General features: G+C 47.9%; 8 protein-coding genes across 8 annotated transcripts; 6 read left to right on the top strand and 2 right to left on the bottom strand.

Annotated features, from left to right (window-relative positions):
• Positions 1 to 102: 102 nt before the first annotated feature.
• Positions 103 to 1,891, top strand: FVEG_01537 (hypothetical protein; the record flags this gene model as incomplete). Its single annotated transcript, XM_018888545.1, has 5 exons — positions 103 to 314; positions 362 to 831; positions 882 to 1,147; positions 1,205 to 1,453; positions 1,520 to 1,891. The coding sequence occupies 5 exons, from the start codon at positions 103 to 105 to the stop codon at positions 1,808 to 1,810; spliced, it is 1,488 nt and encodes a 495-aa protein (XP_018744470.1). The 3' UTR covers positions 1,811 to 1,891.
• Positions 1,892 to 2,505: 614 nt separating this feature from the next.
• Positions 2,506 to 4,629, top strand: FVEG_01538 (hypothetical protein; the record flags this gene model as incomplete). Its single annotated transcript, XM_018888546.1, has 1 exon — positions 2,506 to 4,629. The coding sequence occupies one exon, from the start codon at positions 2,506 to 2,508 to the stop codon at positions 4,627 to 4,629; it is 2,124 nt and encodes a 707-aa protein (XP_018744471.1).
• A 146-nt stretch (positions 4,630 to 4,775) lies between these two features.
• FVEG_14857 (hypothetical protein) lies at positions 4,776 to 6,695 on the bottom strand (the record flags this gene model as incomplete). The annotated part of the gene is made up of 2 exons (XM_018903874.1): positions 4,776 to 5,951; positions 6,270 to 6,695. The coding sequence occupies 2 exons, from the start codon at positions 6,693 to 6,695 to the stop codon at positions 4,776 to 4,778; spliced, it is 1,602 nt and encodes a 533-aa protein (XP_018744472.1).
• Positions 6,696 to 6,829: 134 nt separating this feature from the next.
• Positions 6,830 to 9,776, top strand: FVEG_01541 (hypothetical protein; the record flags this gene model as incomplete). Its single annotated transcript, XM_018888547.1, has 4 exons — positions 6,830 to 7,895; positions 7,958 to 8,490; positions 8,540 to 9,073; positions 9,120 to 9,776. The coding sequence occupies 4 exons, from the start codon at positions 6,830 to 6,832 to the stop codon at positions 9,774 to 9,776; spliced, it is 2,790 nt and encodes a 929-aa protein (XP_018744473.1).
• Positions 9,777 to 10,292: 516 nt separating this feature from the next.
• FVEG_01542 (hypothetical protein) lies at positions 10,293 to 11,252 on the top strand (the record flags this gene model as incomplete). The annotated part of the gene is made up of 1 exon (XM_018888548.1): positions 10,293 to 11,252. The coding sequence occupies one exon, from the start codon at positions 10,293 to 10,295 to the stop codon at positions 11,250 to 11,252; it is 960 nt and encodes a 319-aa protein (XP_018744474.1).
• A 190-nt stretch (positions 11,253 to 11,442) lies between these two features.
• FVEG_01543 (hypothetical protein) lies at positions 11,443 to 13,645 on the top strand. Its single transcript, XM_018888549.1, has 2 exons — positions 11,443 to 11,889; positions 11,944 to 13,645. The coding sequence occupies exon 2, from the start codon at positions 12,112 to 12,114 to the stop codon at positions 12,925 to 12,927; it is 816 nt and encodes a 271-aa protein (XP_018744475.1). The 5' UTR covers positions 11,443 to 11,889; positions 11,944 to 12,111; the 3' UTR covers positions 12,928 to 13,645.
• A 763-nt stretch (positions 13,646 to 14,408) lies between these two features.
• Positions 14,409 to 15,353, top strand: FVEG_01544 (hypothetical protein; the record flags this gene model as incomplete). Its single annotated transcript, XM_018888550.1, has 1 exon — positions 14,409 to 15,353. The coding sequence occupies one exon, from the start codon at positions 14,409 to 14,411 to the stop codon at positions 15,351 to 15,353; it is 945 nt and encodes a 314-aa protein (XP_018744476.1).
• A 29-nt stretch (positions 15,354 to 15,382) lies between these two features.
• FVEG_14858 (hypothetical protein) lies at positions 15,383 to 16,545 on the bottom strand. The gene has a single exon (XM_018903875.1). The coding sequence runs from the start codon at positions 16,066 to 16,068 to the stop codon at positions 15,751 to 15,753; it is 318 nt and encodes a 105-aa protein (XP_018744477.1). The 5' UTR covers positions 16,069 to 16,545; the 3' UTR covers positions 15,383 to 15,750.
• Positions 16,546 to 17,200: the final 655 nt, after the last annotated feature.

Genomic DNA, 17,200 nt, shown 5'->3' with positions numbered 1-17,200 from the left:
CATGGTTTTAAAAATGATCACCAGCACTTGTCTCGCCATTCATCGTTCACCCTTGTCACTTGTTCCTGAAATCTTCGCGAGAGACATAGTTCTGTGATCATCATGACGGGCTCCGTTCACTCAAAACCTGGGTCTTTCGACATGAAACGGGATGTCGAGTACGAAGAGGTCGCTCCTGCGCAAGATGAGATCCTCGAGCGCTATCCGCTCATCAAGGACAAGACTCCCGAGGAGCGAGCTGCAATTGAGAAATCTCTAGTTCGTAAGCTCGACTGGAAGTTCCTTCCCATGGTCACAGCCATGCTTTTAATGAAGTCAGTCATTCCATCTTCCCTCACGTTTCTCTCCCTAACGGATGTAGCTATCTTGATCGAATCAACGTCTCCAACGCTCGACTCGCCGGCATGCAAGAAGATCTTCACATGACAGATACAATCTGGTCTCTCGGCATCTCCATGTTCTACGTGGGCTACATCCTCTCTCAGATTCCCGCCAACGTCATCCTCGCCAAAGGAACTCCTCGAATTCTTCTCCCTAGCTGCATGCTTGTCTGGTCTTGCGTGACTATCTGTATGCCTGCTGTTACTGCAGGATGGGGCTTCTGTCTCTGCCGTTTTCTTATTGGCTTCACTGAAGGTCCCTTTGTGCCTGCTGTGTCCCTCATGACTTCTTCTTGGTACACGAAGCATGAGTCGCCTTTGAGGATGGGTATCTGGCATGCGGGAAATACCATCTCGCAGGCCCTTTCAGGACTTTTGGCTGCTGGTATTTTGACCAACATGGAGGGTGTTGCAAGCCTTCGAGCTTGGAAATGGTTCTTGCTCCTGGAAGGTATGTCTTCAAGTATAACAATACAGTTTCATAGCTAACTGCTGGCCCAGGCGCTGTCAGTATCTTGGTGGCTCTCGTGAGTTTCTGGTTCATCCCCAACTTCCCTGACTCGACGGGTACATACTTCATCACCGAAGAAGAGGCGGCTATGGCTCAATATCGTCAGACTGTGTCCGCTGGTGGCATTGCTGAAGATGATGCTGGTGGCTACTGGGATGGTTTCTGGATGTGTATGAAGGAGCCTTTTGCCCATCTCTTTGCGGCTATCCACTTCTTCTTGATCATCGCACAGTCTTACAAGGACTTCTTCCCCTCCGTGAGTAACTTGTTGTTCTTCCTTCAACTGTAAAACAAGTACTAACAGTAATGCAAGATTGTCGCTACCCTCGGATTCTCCGGAACCACTACCTACCTCATTCAGGCTCCTCCTCCTATCATCGCCTTCCTTGTGATGATGGGCGTCTCGTGGTCTTCTGGTCGACGACTGGAACACGGATATCATATAATTGTCCCTATCCTTCTTACCTTGATCGGCTGCGCTGTCATGATTACCACCCTCAACGTTGGCGCCCGGTACTTCTGTATGATCCTGCTCGTCGTTGGTCCATTCGTCGGTCTTAATGTGAGTTTTCTCACCCGCCTCATGAGTCATTATCCACAGAAAGATGATTCGCTAACTTATTCTTAGCTCCAAATCTCTTGGGAGACAACTGTTGTCCCTCGTCCCCGCACAAAGCGTGCTGCCCTCATCGCTTACGCCAACTGCGTGTCGTCTGTTTCCCACTGGTTTACACCATACTTCTTCCTCCGCAACCAGGAGCCTTACTATCAGACTGGAGGCGGTGCTATCATTACAGGCTGTGGTCTCACTGTGGTTTTCGTTCTCATCACAAAATGGTACGTGGCTAAGAAGAACAAGGACCTAAAAGCCGCGGAGGATGCAGCTGGTGAGCCCGAAGGATGGAGATTTGCTGGCTAGTGGATGACTAGAAACAACTATGGATGACGGCGGCCTATAAGGTTAAGCTTTAGGCTGCAAACACAGATAATGAATGACAACACGATATTTTTTTTTCCTGATATAAGCTTTTACCCAGAAGCTTTCACGATGTATTCTGGCAGACAGAACTTGGTCTATTAACTAAGTTCGGTCTGCAGATTCAAGCTCTAACTATAAATCTTAACTGCAAAGCTTGGACATTACATCACAAGAATTGACCAATTGCTACAGCTTAAAGCTGATATGATGTTAACCTAAATGGTGACTCATTTGCCCGCCATCTCGGGTTATAAGAAGCTCTGATGCGTCTCCCAGCCGACAAGTCGAAATGGCATCAATTCCCAGCGTTGCTCAGCCCCACGTGACCCACCCCACGTGACCAGCTCCACACATCATCACTTACATTCATCAGCCTCAATACTTCAACTCTCTTCTTCTCATCATCCCAAAATTCAGAGGTAAGCTTCTTGTAAATCCCCCAATAAGAGCACCGATATCTTCACCAACACACATCAAATCTTCCCGCCGATAAGATATTCGGTGTCGCACAGTCCCTAGCTTTCGTTTCATGTTACTTTCCCTCGACTGCTTTTCTACTTTCATACGCTCCAAATCCCATTCATTGCTTCGATTCGCGTCTAACAATCCATCCCTTACAGTTTTACCCATCAACGATGGACAAGCAAGGCCGAAACCCAGGTGTACAACAGCTAGGCCTCTCAATCGGTTCTCCATCGAAACCTGGTCGGGGGACTCTTTTGCCTAGACGTGACCCTGTTCCTGTACAGATCGGGTGGAAACGCTATGGGTGGCCAGAGCTACGGCAATTGCCTTTGAAGACAATCACAACGCAAATGCCTCCTCATGTCGCTCAACTTGAACCGGACATCATCAACCAAACCCTCTCAGTATTGAAGCAGTGCAAGATCGTGCAAGATACCACCGATGAGTCCCTAGAAGCGCAAAAGATTGAGGTCGGATTAGAATTGCGACAAAAGCCATTCGACCCAGAATCTGCCCGTCCCACGATTGTTCTCCTAGTCCCCTGGTCTGCGGAACGTCATCTCAAGCTTTTGGAAGCCGCTGAGGTAATGGCTAGCTGGTTGACTGAGTTTACCAGCCATCTTCCCGACAAGATCTACCTCGAGATTGTCTCACCTGAGCTTCTACAAACTATATACTATGACGAAGTAGGTGACCCTGCTCTCTCCAACCAGTGGGACTACGTTAGCGACAAGTTGGAAGTCGGCCTTCGATTTCAACCAGCATTTCGAGATCACCTTACTTGCCTGTCCCTCCAGCGATATGGAGTCAACCCGAATTTGAAACAGAACCCTCCAACTATCTATATTGGTTTAGACGATGACTCAAAAGAATACACCTGGTATCTGATTATGAATCAAGTCGAAGCCACCATGGCTGAAGTAGGATGGCGCGGGGTTCATATCCATATTGAACGCAGCGAGAACTTCTCTCCCACCTTCCCACTACTGCCACTAGCTGGTCCTGATGTCCAAGCACGCATCGATGCTGGCAAACTCGCTAATAAACGCATCATTGGCAACTATAGCGACACCCTCCATATCGGTGCTGATTTTGGTGCAGCCAAGTATCTTGAACGACCAGACAAAGACACGCAAGGAAAGCCCTCAAGTGAGGAGACGCGAGTCAATCCCGGAAATGGAACACTTGGATGTTTCATTCAAATCAAAACCAAGAACAACCCAGTCTGGCGAACCTGTGCCCTCACAAACTACCACGTCGTACGGCCAGCGTTTGATGGCTTTACCCTTGTGCCAGACCCCAAGGAGAAAGGCTATATGCCTGGACCTCCGCTGGAGGGCAGTGATCTGTTGAAGGTCGACAAGTTCGGATTCTCTCCAAATATGGTCCCGGATGGCATGGTCAAAGAAAACAAGGTGCTGGAGAAGGTACTGGACGCCGCCCCAGTCCATTTCGAAAGTCCTTCCCGAACCAAGCACAATTTCACCGTTGCTCTAACCGACATAGATCTCAGAGAGAAAAAGCAGCGAGAAGAACGGGCTCGAGTGAGGCTTCAATCAACTCAGGACGGACCACAAAAGCCTATAGCTACGAGAAACTTCGAAGCAGTAAAGCAGGAAATTGAGGCTTTAGAGACCGATGTCAGACAGAAAAAGGCTTTCTTTGATGAAGGGAGAGAGAAGGTTGGTACTTTACTTCTCGCTGCGGGATTCCAGCGGAAGGTTGATGGTAGAAGGATGGACTGGGCACTTATCCTCCTCGATGAACATCGACCATGGTCCCACGATCTTCCAACAGGTGAGGTCTGGGCCTCGAAGTACGACGATCCGGCGGCACATCCCGACGAAACATTCGGCTACCCACTCACAGAACAAATGCGGTCGATTGAGGGCACTAACGGAGTCGGCCGAGCCTTCAAAGTCGGATCTACTACTGGGCCGACTGTTGGAAAGTTCTGGGGAGTGAAAGATAGAGTCACATTGCAGGAGGATAAGTATCTCGGGAAGGGGAATCGACTGGAGACAAAAGAGCGTATCTTTGCAGGCGACACCTTTTTTGTCAGGGGTCAGCCAGGCGTCAAGGGTCAGCCAGGCAAGTTTTGCGCCAAGGGCGACTCTGGTTCTGCCGTCTTTGATGAACTTGGTGGTATTGTTGGACTTGTGTTTAGAGGACATAAGCACCGAGAGTCCTACGACGACGGATATGGGTATGTAACCCCTATTGAGCATGTCCTTGAGGATATCGTGGCATTCTCCAAGGGGAACATCACAGAAATTCGCATCGCCCAGCAGTAAAGGCGTTTCTTCCCTTATTTTGCTTTACTTCACATTGTACTATTAAATTAGAACTGCAATAGGCACATATTATAAGGCGTTAAATAACAAATTGCTCTCTACGATCCCGTACAATCATTCGGGTAACTCAGTATCCGATAGAAGAGCTACACAAGGAACTTGGGATAGTGAAGCGCGGAGCAGAGAGGTGTCCGGTTGTCTTTAAAGGTCAAGTTCGGATCAGCGCCTGCTTCTAGCAGCATCTGGACTGCATTGCCATAATTCACAATAACTGCATATTGTAACGGCGTCCACATCTCATCATTGGCAAGGTTGACGTGAACTCCATGGTCTATCAGCATTTTCAAAGCTTTGTCTCTGTGAATGTATTCGTTGGCTGGTTTATTTGTGCCCGAGCGTATTAGAGTGGTGAGTGGAGTGTCTCCCTCAAGGTCCTTACAGTTGACGTCCAGTTTAAGCTCTAGAAGTCTTCTCAGCATACCTAGACTCGCTTCTGTCAGCTCTGACCCGACGCTTGTGACTAGAAGAGGCTTCTTGAGAGCCTGACTTTGAGGACCACCACCAGCTCCAAGAAGCATGTCGAGGACATCGATACGGCTGTGAGTAATTGCCCAATGCAGCGGCGTTCCAGACGGTCCAGGAATGTTTGGGTTAGCTCCGTTGTCTAGAAGTAGCCTGATGCATTTCATGAAACCGTCGTCGGTGGCCGCATGCAAGGGTGCCCATTTATCGTCACTGGTGTGAGAATCTGAGTTGCCCATGTTCGGGTCTGCGCCTTTCTCCAACAGCAGTTTCACTGTGTCATGGTTGCCTCCAAGAACAGCCAGATACAAGGGAGTGAAATTTGTTTCAGAAGGACAATCAATGTTGACCTCTGACTCCTCTAAAATGACTTTGATGGTCTCGGTGTGGCCTTCTAGCGCAGCCTTGTGAAGCGGGTTTCTCCTAGATAGACTCGTGTACTCCATACTGGCGCCATGCTTCAGCAGTACTCGAGCCGTATTGGTATACCCATGACAAGCTGCCTGATATAGAGGGGATACCTGCATAGATGTCTCGTTTCTCCAGTCAACATCTGGATCTGCGGGACACCCAAGACTAAGTATCCTTTCGGCAAAGCCCTCTAGACCCAAATTAGCAGCCCGGTATATCAGCACAGGCGGCCACTCAAAGTTGTCAGGTATCTTCCCCTTGGCTTCTATCTTGTCCAGCAGGGCAATCATCAGCTCCTCACTACCAGAAGAAGACGCAGCTTTGAGAACCTCCCATGTCTCGTTTGGCGTGAAGTCGTATTCACCAAGAAGATCTTCAACAACTCGTTTCTATCCTTTACTTGCTGCTTCGATAAGACCGCGTAAAGCATCATCACTACCCAACGGCTCCACCACATTAGGGAGGCCAAGTCCAGCAAAGATTGGGAACAGAGACTGGAAGCAGGGAGAACGTCTGGTGGCAGGGTTAGATAGACACCACTGAGCTTTAGCCAGGGTCTGAACCAGGTCCTTCTTTGATGACAAGGCAGATATATCCGGAAGAGAGGAGCTGAGAGAATAGTGATGTGCTCATGCCTGGATTGCATATGAAGCGAGGTTCGTGCGGTCTGGGAAAGGCGGTGTCTCGAAGGTCGCTGAGTCTGCAACTGCAAAGGTCTCCCTGACGTAGTCCTGAACAGAATCTCTAGATAGGTATTCCAGGCACATGGTTTGAATGAGGTGGTGAGCTTTTCCTTTGACCTTGTTCCACAGATAATCCTTATTTTCGGCATTTTGAGTTGAAAGATCACCATTGACCATGATTTCGTGAAAGCGTGGGTGCTTAAACCTGACCTCGTTGTGATCCACCTCAAGAATACCAGCAAAGTCATTCTCAACCTTCTTAATAAGCCTATCGACAGCCATGAAACTGGGAGATACTTTAGCGCATTCCCTCTCATTTGAGAACGAGATGATAGTCGCCAGTTCCCATATCGTGAGTGGTCTGACAGCGTATAAGAGCCAGGGGAGAAGACACTCGAGAGAGGTTTGGTCGGGGTACTTCTTGAATACAGCATGCAGCACAGATTCCATAATTTTATCGCTATCATCTTGTTGGCTAAGATCCAACGATCCTAGCGTCCAAAGCTGGTGATGTCTCTAGCGACGGCAGTGACAGTGAGGATGAAGATGGAGATGAGGAGGGGGAGAAAGTCACAGTGAAGGACATGCTCGCTCAAGTCCTCAAAGATATTCGCAATGGAGAACTCGACCTCACCGACAGCAAGAAACTCGCCGACTTTGCTACTCATCGGGGACCAGATCTCGCCCGCAAGACTGGAGACAACGACCAGCCGACGGCTCTTCACATCATAGCCAAGGAAGACAAAAAGTCTCTTCCTAATCTAGATAAGATGGAACCACTCATCACATTTCTCTGCCGACAGAAAGGTTACCTCGAGATTGAAGACCGGTCAGAGCGTACATCACTGTTCCTCGCGATCGAACAGAGAAAGAAGCCACTGGTGCAGTGGATGTGCGAGGCTCATCCTGACATAAGCAGCATCATCTCCATCGTCGGAAGCAAGGGCATGAACTGCCTTCATATAGGCATTCACAAGAGGATCAAGTTCCTTGATCTACTTATAGAGAAAGCGAAGCCTGAGGTTTTGGCAGCAAAAGACGACAATGGAAACACGCCGCTCCACCTTGCTGTTGACTATGAGAACTGCAAGAGAGAGCAGCTGCAGTATATCAAGATGATGCTGGACAAGGGCGATCAGGCGATATCCAACAGCACGAGCGGTGACTTCAATAAGGCGAATCTCTCTCCTTATAGATGTCACAAGGAAAGTGTCAGAAAGGGTCGTAAGAAGCAGGCAGACGAAGCAGATAAGCCTGGCAAAGACACAGAATCTGTTCCAAATCGTGGAATGTCGTCATCTATGCCGTCTATCTTACCACCTGACAGCTCCATGCGACCCGAGATGCGAGATAGCGTACCAGTCGACCACCGAACCAAGTATGGAGGCAGTATCACTTTCCAGCCTTCTGTGCCCATTGCCTCGCCAGCTCCAAGTGTTATTCTAGATGCTGGAGACAGCAGCAAGAAGAAAGCAACCAATGAATCCGGAACGGCAAAGTCCAAGAAGAGCAAGAAGAGTGGCAGCAAATCAGATCCAGTAGATGAGACTATTGTGAAAGGTGTTGAACAGTTACTTAAGCTGCACTATTTGAGATCCCGGGATTGCACCGACGCCATGGAGATCTGGTATGGAAAGAATGTCCCCTCTGGTAAGTTTAACCTTTCGTCTGAATACGGCTTTTGGATAGAATTATCCTTTGACATATCGTAGACAAGGAGCTTAGCTTTCACCTTTCTGGCATGGTGCATCCAGGTGAAAGTCTCACTCAAAAGGGGCTCACTAATCTTCTGCGCAACATCAATTTCGAGGACACTCTCCAATACGTTTGGATCCCCAGAATCACCGTCGAGGAACCTCAGCCAAGTAAGTCGAGGACCTTGGCGCGCATACAAGTCAAGCCCGTACCCGATGGGGCTGGGAGGTCAGACTTGGTGCACATCTTCAACCAGCTCCGCAGCAAGGGCGTCAAGACTGTCCTACGTGTCTTTGTTCAGGACTCTGATCCTGACTCCCCATCGCACAGTGACGAGGCCATTGAGAAGGCGCTCCAAGGTCTTGGCGTTGAGGTTTGGGACTGGAATAAGACAGACTTGTGCACCGAAGTCACCCTCACCGCGGCCCCCAAGGCACGAGAGGTCCATCTCTATTGGAGCGGTAACAATGCTGTACTCAGAGGCTGGAGCGAGGCTGGAGGGTTGGCAAAGCTACCCGAACTGGGCCTCGTCAAACTTCATATCCAGCAAGTGAGTCTTGCCTAGTTATCAGCATATGGACATATACTAACAACAGAAGGGCCTTGAGTCATCCGCCCGAACTGAACACAACGTCAACGAGTTCCAGGCCAGGATGAAGAAGCTCTGTCCCAGTATCGAAGTCGAATTGGAGTGGCCAAATATGCACCGAAGACGGGCGGACAAGACCCCCGCCCGTGCTGAAGAGGCCCCAGAGCATACTACCAAACACGAATGGATCCAGTGCATGACAGACTTCAGAAAGCTGATCTTTGAAGCCGAGGCAAACTATCCCGTGGCCCCTGGAACCAAGGTCAGCGAGATGATCGAACCAATTCAGATTGCGATCATCGATGATGGAGTTGACATGAAGGATCTCGACTACCATTTTACAGGTGGCAGAAGCTTTTGCGTACGCTCTGAACACCGAGGCCTTCTTGATCCATATTACATGTCCCGAACTGGTCACGGAACTATCATGGCGAAGAATATACACCTCATGTGTCCGCATGCATCTCTCTTCATACTTAGACTTGAGGATACTCCCTCTGAAGATGGAACCAAGCTGAACATCACCGCCCGAAGTGCCGCAAAGGTATGTAACCTATCATGTGGTATATAGCAATAACTAACGTCAATAGGCCATTCGTGCAGCGATAGTACAAGGAGTCCAGATCATCTCGATGTCATGGACTATCGATCCACCCAAGGACGACAGAGAACGACAAGACCTCGAGAACGCTGTTGTCGAGGCTGCCAACGCTAACATCCTCATGTTCTGCTCAGCAAGGGACAAAGGAGCCCACAACGCCCCAACATACCCCTCCAAAGCAACAAACAAGATCTTCACCATCGGCGCCGCAAACTCCTCAGGTGCAAGTGTAGACTACGTCGGTAATGCCTCTGAGCTCAGCTACACTTTTCCCGGCGATAAAGTCGAAGTCGACAGCGGTCCAGGCAGAAGAACTCCCCCAGAGATCGTGGACGGGTCATCTGTGGCGACTGCATTGGCAGCTGGTCTCGCGGCGTTGATACTGTATTGTATCCAAGTTAGGATATTTCTTGCCAAGGACTCCGAGAAGCAGAAGGCTCGGGAGGATTATAGGAAAGTGAAACAGCATGACTGGATGGTAAAGGCGTTTGATGCTATTGAGACGACAAAGGAGAGTAATCGCAAGTTTCTCAAGGTCTGGGAGATGTTTGGGAAATGTGTTGAGCAGAAAGATCAGAAACCACAGGGGGAATGGCTTCAGCTGGTGGCTGACGTTGGAACGAGGTTATGTGTTAAGATTTACTAAGTATATCATATTGACCACAAGATCCGATACATTAATTAATATGATATCTCAATCAGATGAAGCTGCTCCGCCCTCTGGCCTTTAAGTGGTGCTAACGCTTAATTATCCCGATTAGGCAGGTCTAAATACTGCAGCTCTCATGCCGATCTCCTCCTACTAGCCCGAAATTGGACCTGGTTTTCTTCATCAGGTTGAAAGACACAGCTCAAAGTCATCAATACCGTATGACTCAAGGCGTTCTGTATCCCATGAATTTCGATTCTATCGGCGATGCAGCCAATAGCCGAAGTTGAAGGAGCTGCTAAGTATGGTTTAGCTTAGTTTCATGCTAACATGTTCACTGCGCGCCTTAGTAAAGACAACCCAGTGCTTTAAATGATTGGCTGCAACTGAAGCTAGGAAACTCAACATAAATGCCACCGAGCCCTGCATATCGCTCCATCATCGATCTCTGTTCACCAAGCCTGTCTTGGCCCTTCAACTCTTCTTTACTCTCTGTAGTTACTTACCATCACCATGCCGACGTTTCAAGAAATAGCAGCAGCTTCAGTGCAGTCACGAAGCCGCATTCGTCATCACATCTACCAAACACCTCTCATCCCCGCCAAGAAGGTCGGCCGCGGTCACAAAGCAAACGTGCTCTTCAAAGCCGAAAACTTCCAGCTCACGGGGTCTTTCAAGGTCCGTGGTGCCATGTCCAAACTGTCGGCCCCGGGACAAGGTCGATTAATCACTGCTTCATCTGGCAACCACGGCATCGGCTGCGCTTTGGCATCGCAGACCTTATCCAAGAACCTCACTGTTGTCCTTCCCGAGATCGTCATTCCCGCCAAGCTTGATGCGATCAAGTCATATGGCGTCGACGTGATCCTGTATGGTGCTGAGACTGGTGCTTCTGAACAACATGCCCAGAAGCTTGCGGCCTCGGGTGATTATACTTACGTATCGCCATACAACGATCCCGATATCATTGCTGGTCAGGGTACCATTGGCCTTGAACTACTTGAGCAATGCGACCATATCGATAACATCTTTATCTCCATGGGCGGTGGAGGTCTTATCAGTGGCATCGGATCTGTCCTCAAAGCAAACAACCCACACATCAAAGTCTGGGGTGTTTCGGCAATAAACTCAAAGGCTCTAGCTGCATCAATGGCAGCAGGTCAGGTCGTCGAAACAGAGCATCTCCACACTTTGGCCGAAGCTGTCGCCGGTGGCATCGACGAAAACACTATTACCCTTGGACTGGCAAACGCAGTTGTTGATAAACTGATTGACTGCAACGAAGATGATATTAAGGAGGCGTTGAAGGAGCTTGCTTGGTCTGAGAGCATGATTGTTGAAGGGTCTGCTGCTTTGGCTCTTGCTGGTTTTAACAAGGTCGCTTCGAAGCTGGCTGGGCAAACCAGTGTTATACTGCTTTGCGGATCGAATTACGATCAATCCGCGATCAGCGAGATAATCTCTCAGACATAGACAAACCAAATAAAATAACCTTTCACTTTTATCGTCACACGCCTGGCAAGCTAGCTCCACTTATTGTATCGTTCGAAAAGCCTAACTGGCTATACGATTATGCATGTTGGTTCAGCTCATTTCTGAAAGACTGGCAAGTCAGTTCAAGTGAGGGATTTTAAAGCCCTCTTTTCTGCAGAACATCATCAAATATCCCCTCAACCTACCTATAAGTAATCTTCACTTGCAATGCCTGTGTGCGGCCCTTGTCACGATGCTATTTGCGACATCTACCCCAAGGTAGAAGCCATCCATCCCAAACGGGAAACTACCGTAGCGTACCCTTCATTCGACCCAGACGCTGAGGGAAAATGCTGGATCTGCATCAAACACGCTGGTTTCTTAGAGAATTACTTCCCCGCAGTTTATGAACGATGGCTCAAACAAACATGAATTGCTAGTCACTTTCAAGCTGATTTCGCTTCTCTCGAGCAAGAGGCACAACCAAGAACTCGTCATAGCCCTTCCGACGAAATTTTGCCACCTGACAGTCGTGGTCGTCAAAACTTGGAGGTTCGTCAGTTGATCATAATCCGCAATCACGGAGGCGACGAAAAGTCAGGCTGCCTGGTAGAGCTCAAGTTTTACAAGCAAGGAGGTGAAAGCGATCTTGATATCTTATTATCTTCATTAATTCTAATCAGCTGCACAGGTTCCAGAGACAAGCTTATATGCTGAGGATTGCGCTTCGAACCTTATCAATATTCCTCAAATCCAAGATTGGATAAGCAATTGCAGACAACTACATACAGCATGCTGCTCACCCCTGCGTGTAGATTGGTATCCCACTCGTCTGCTAGACTTAGCTGGAGATGAGGGCATGATAAATGTAGTTCTCCTCCAAGAAGAAAGACCCGCCGGGCCGTACATGACACTGAGTCATCGGTGGAGCAACTATACATATGAGAAGCTCACTTCTCAGTCGCTCAGTCGCTTCAGGCGCTCTAGAGATACGTCGCGTCTGCCACGCGTCTTCCAGCAAGCAATTGAGGTCACGAGATTACTTCAGATTCGTTACCTTTGGATAGACTCACTTTGCTTTATGCAAGATACTGCCTGTGGAGACTGGAAGGCGGAAGCCTTAAAGATGGGCGACGTATACGCGAATTCATTTCTAAACCTATCGGCTTCATATACAGCTGGCGAAGGCGAAAACCCATCGATCTTTTCCCCTGAGTCCTGGAATCACGTCCTCCCCTCTGAGCTCGTCCTGAAGAATAACGAAGAACTGCGAAGTAATATCTTTATTGATGGAGACTTATGGAATGATGAGGTTGGCGAATCACCATTGATGGAACGTGGCTGGGTTTTTCAGGAGCAATTCCTAGTACCTCGTGTGCTTCACTTCGGGATGCGGCAACTGGCTTGGGAATGCAACGGAGGAGGTGCACTCCAAATGTTTCCGACTGGCCTACCACCTCGCTTTGAGGATAACTATAAGAAGGATATATGTTGGCCCATGATGAGACCGATGAACACATTGAGTTCAGAGGAGTTTTGCAGTCGCTGGCATGAGATCGTCACTGCTTACTCGGCCTGTCACCTCACATTCAATACGGATAAGCTTATCGCTTTTGCCGGGATTGCCAAAACTATCCAATCCGTGGGAAGTGATGAGTACATCGCAGGAATGTAGAAGACCACAATCATCGCTGATCTTTCATGGTGGGTCTATAAAGCCAACGGCTGTCTGCCTTCAGGCCATCAAGCGGCTCATCGTGCCCCTAGCTGGTCATGGCTTTCTTCAGACAGGCAGATATGTTTTCACCCCCACCCATCAGCACACCATAAACAAGAGTACTTTTGTCGTGTCATTAAAACTCCGGCAAGAGAGGCAGCCGGGGTTTCGGTCCTTAGTGCAAACGGTATCCTCGAGCTACAAGGGCTCGTTCTCCCCGTCGATTCCCTCGAGTGGCATAACATGGAAGTCAAATCCTTTAAGATAGGCAATTTCCAGTTCAACTCCTGTGGAGGGCCAGAAAGCACAAACTTTTATTATGATGGTCCTAGAGCAGACGTCATGAGTCTTGAGTCTCAGCAGCAGCTTTTTGTGCTTCCACTCTACGCAACTGGGAGACTCATAGTTGGCATTTTGGTCTCGAATTTGTATACTCACCCAGGCTGGCGCAGAGTAGGTGTGGTAAGCATCCAATATCAAAACATTCCACCAGAGCTCCATGCTCCAGCTCTTGATGGATGGACGTAGATTCTTGATTCTCGTTGGGCAATCCATATCGATGGTTACAGGCTTTATCATGACATTTCTACAGCCTTTCAGGGAGGCGAGGTCACTAGTATCAAGCTAGTATAAGTAGTGTTATATAGCCTTAATGTCGATGCTAAATAGTATATACTTTCTCTTTATAAGCGCTAACTGTCTTGCGAGGCCTTTAGATAACCTCTAGAGCTTGCTATAGCAGGGAGGAAGTATTAGTGCAGGTAGTGTTTTCCTTAAATAGTGTCTGATTAACTTAGATTAAATTATAGTATCTAAGACTATGGCAATGGCAATGGGGAAGGTTTTATTATAATCCAATGCTCTAGGCTTGTTTTTATCAAACAGCAGCTATTAGCAGTAAGGTTACTATCGATACTAGCATACTACTCCGCGGGCCGCATTATGATCAAGCCACAATCTATTAAGATAATCTCTAAATCCTGAATAAGCTGAATATAATAACGTTAGGTTCATGTCGTCAGGGTACTTCCAGTAGTATTAAGTGATGTTTAATAGATATTACTATAGTTTTCCCTTCCAGTTATAGTCTTCTAAATGCCTAATGACATGACAGAACATAATTAGAAGCAACCAATAATAAGCAAATCACCTATGCCTTTAATCTTGTCTTTTTTTTTAATTCCTATACTAGTCCAGAGGTGAATTCATATCCCTTCAGCCTTCTTCCATCAAACTAGCAATTCTATTAGTCTAACAAGTTCCTGCTCTGGACTATTGAAACGCTACTATCATCCACATACTTAGTGTGACTGCTTGCTTATTGACTCTCTCTCAGTGTCTGTCTTAGAGTATAAGGCTGATATTTTCAGCTGTTCCTGCTCCTTTTATCGATCTTGAGCTCCCTAGGCTCGCTTCTCTTTAAGTGAGGATGCTTCCAAATGTTTCCCAACAAGTTAACAGTTGCAGCGTTTGCAACACTCGCATCGTTGATAGTGGTCGATGCAGGCCCATGTCGGCCATCGCCATCCTCAGTCGTTACCTCTTCTGCTTCCGAATCTGCTTCATCCACCTTTTTGGCCGAGACGAGCACCGGGTCGTTCACCACTTCCGTAATTAGCAGTGTGATCACTGAAACTGGAATATCTGTGACGGCCTTGAGCAGTGAGACTATTACCTCCACTATCAGCACCGAAACCTCAACGACTGGCTCCGAAGCTGCAACATCAGCCGCTGAGGATACAACCACGACGACCGCCGAGGGCGAAACATCGACTACGGCCATCAGCAGCGAGACTACTACAGCCATAGCCACCACTGAAAGCTCAACCATTGTCCCCGAGATTACAACCGCGACCACCACAACCGTCGAAGGAGAGCCGACTTATCTCATCAATCCCAACTTTGAGGATGGCACAACTGCGCCATGGATAGTGACGCCTTACCCGAACCCCTTCAGCCTCAGCGACCAGAGCAAGGAAGGCCCTGCATCCGGACGTCAACTGTTTGGACCCGGAACCGGCCCCGGCTCGGATTACAAGAACTATTTCTACCAAGAGCTTGACAAGAAATCCCTCAGAGCAGGCCGCTACTCCCTCAAAGGCTACGTTCGCGTCGACCAGATTATCGACGATAACAGTAACAATGGATGCTCCATGATAGGCGCTCACTGTCTCGCGGGGCCTGCAGATAACCTCAACAACCTGCCAGGGGATAGCGGGGATGCCGGTGAAACTGGTTATTATCTGGATTGGTACCAGTTTGACGGGCAATGCACGTTTACTGAAGAGGTTCTGGCCCAGTATGACCAGTTTGGTGTTGGTATTGGATTCAAGTGTCTTAACACAGGTGTCAACGTCGATGCAGTGTCCTTTGGGCCAATTTAGCGGTACTAAGGTTCTGTTTGTATCTGAGCCACATATTGTTGATGTCAATCCCGTGGTGGAAATTTATGCCAAGTTCTGTATAATGATTGAAGCTATTAACCACAAGTAGTAACTACAGATACCATATCTAGTTCGCAACCATATGAGAACTTCAGTTACTGCAAGCTTAGTTCTTCAATAACCCCTTCATAATATCTCGATACAACTCGCCTGGTTTGTGAAAAGGCGCCAATCTCTCCTCCAACACGATTATCTTGCCCTCATGCTCAACAGCAATCTTGAATACCATAGCACGCCCCTGGACTATCTCCTTACCGTCTGCCGTGATGGTCAATCCTTTGATCTTGAAATCGACCGGCTTGATGCTCTGCCTTTTGTGGGCTGGTAAAACATGTCTTCATCGTGCTCTGGTGTTCGGTAAGCCTGCCACTGGTAAGGGGTTACACTGCGAGCATTTATACAGGTGTCGAGAAAGTAGAGACAAAAATAGTTCCGACTCCTTTTCCACGACACCGAGACTTGCGCACAAACTCTTTTTGAGTCTGGCATAGTGTTCTCCCTCTGGACAGTATGTGTTTAACGGTTCTGGGTCCTTATGTGTGGGGTCAAGTTTGAGGTCAGACACCAGGCGGTATACAGTGCCTTCTCGCCCGAGGGAATCAATGAGGATCACCTCTGATTCCCATACCTTATCTTCAATTTCTATGTCCGGCATTGAAGCAGTTCTTTCCCTTGAGGGTTTTTGAGCAGGAGAATGAGAGAATAAAGAATGCGATAGCGTTGCAGTTGATCGGTTACAGAAAATCAGGGAATTTTGTTAGCAAAACTGACAATGGGAGTCAATCGGTGCTACAAAGTTTTAACCTGAGAGCAACCCCTCCTCAGCCAGCCTGAGTGTACGACTCTTAACTTTGTTGGTATTGAATATTCAATATATCTGCAAGCCACAGCACTGGTTCTGTCTTCCAGGCCAGCCACGACATCCTAGCATGCAAAAGTCGTATGATGTTGAGCAGCTGACAAGAGCTGGAGATCTTGGCATTCTTTCAGTCCGCAAGAGGTCGTTGAAGTAAAGACAGTGCTGAGTATGTAATTGACATACGTAGATAGTTATGCTTAGATCCCCGAACTGGCTGACGGATAATGCCAAGCAAACAGATTTTGTAGCGCGACGCGTGAACGAGACGCGCAAAGTCTCTCACGTGTTTTATTTGACAAATGACGTATTTGTCTGTGACGGAGCTGTCTTGTCATGTCGCAAAAACGGCGCAAGTTTATCCGATAGAGATCCTGGCTGGTGGATACAAGCGGGAGAGATCAACGTCAAGATGACTCCTTTAGGTATCCCGTGCGTTCTTGTCTTTCGATCTGCCTAAGGCCGCAAATCTAAGCATACTGGTGTAGGGTATTTTTGCACCTAACTTAAAATCAACATCTTACGCCTCTTCAATGCGCAGAATGGCTGAATCAATATAACTAATAGCGATTTTAATACTATCTCTGTATTGACAAGTTTTTTTAATTATGCTCTAGTATAATGTAAATTTTAATCATTGTTATGGTGAAAATATTAAGTATTTAGAATTTACATGTTTACTCCCAGTTCTGCTCACAGCTGGTTTTTAAACCCTCTGCTCCGAAATCTGTTGGTCTGACGTCTCAGCAAGGGTCCTCAATAGAGAAGGGTCTTAAAGTTACATAATTCTCCGAGTCTGGTAACATAAAGTGCAGATCGAGGTATAGGACCGAATACAAAAAAGACATTGCATGTCGTTGCCCCGGATTTGCAGGATCAAAACCAAGGCTCTACAATTTTCCCACGGGGCCCCGACACTTTACCCGAACGA

The sequence above is a fragment of the Fusarium verticillioides genome, chromosome 6 (genome assembly GCF_000149555.1).
Source record: "Fusarium verticillioides 7600 chromosome 6, whole genome shotgun sequence".
Lineage (NCBI taxonomy): Eukaryota > Fungi > Ascomycota > Sordariomycetes > Hypocreales > Nectriaceae > Fusarium > Fusarium verticillioides.
This window is presented reverse-complemented; position numbering and strand designations above follow the sequence as displayed.

Bases quoted from the DNA above. Each gene is read 5' to 3' on its own strand.
- FVEG_01543 (XM_018888549.1), top strand. From the start codon at position 12,112: ATGATAAATGTAGTTCTCCTCCAAGAAGAAAGACCCGCCGGGCCGTAC.
- FVEG_14858 (XM_018903875.1), bottom strand. From the start codon at position 16,068: ATGCCGGACATAGAAATTGAAGATAAGGTATGGGAATCAGAGGTGATC.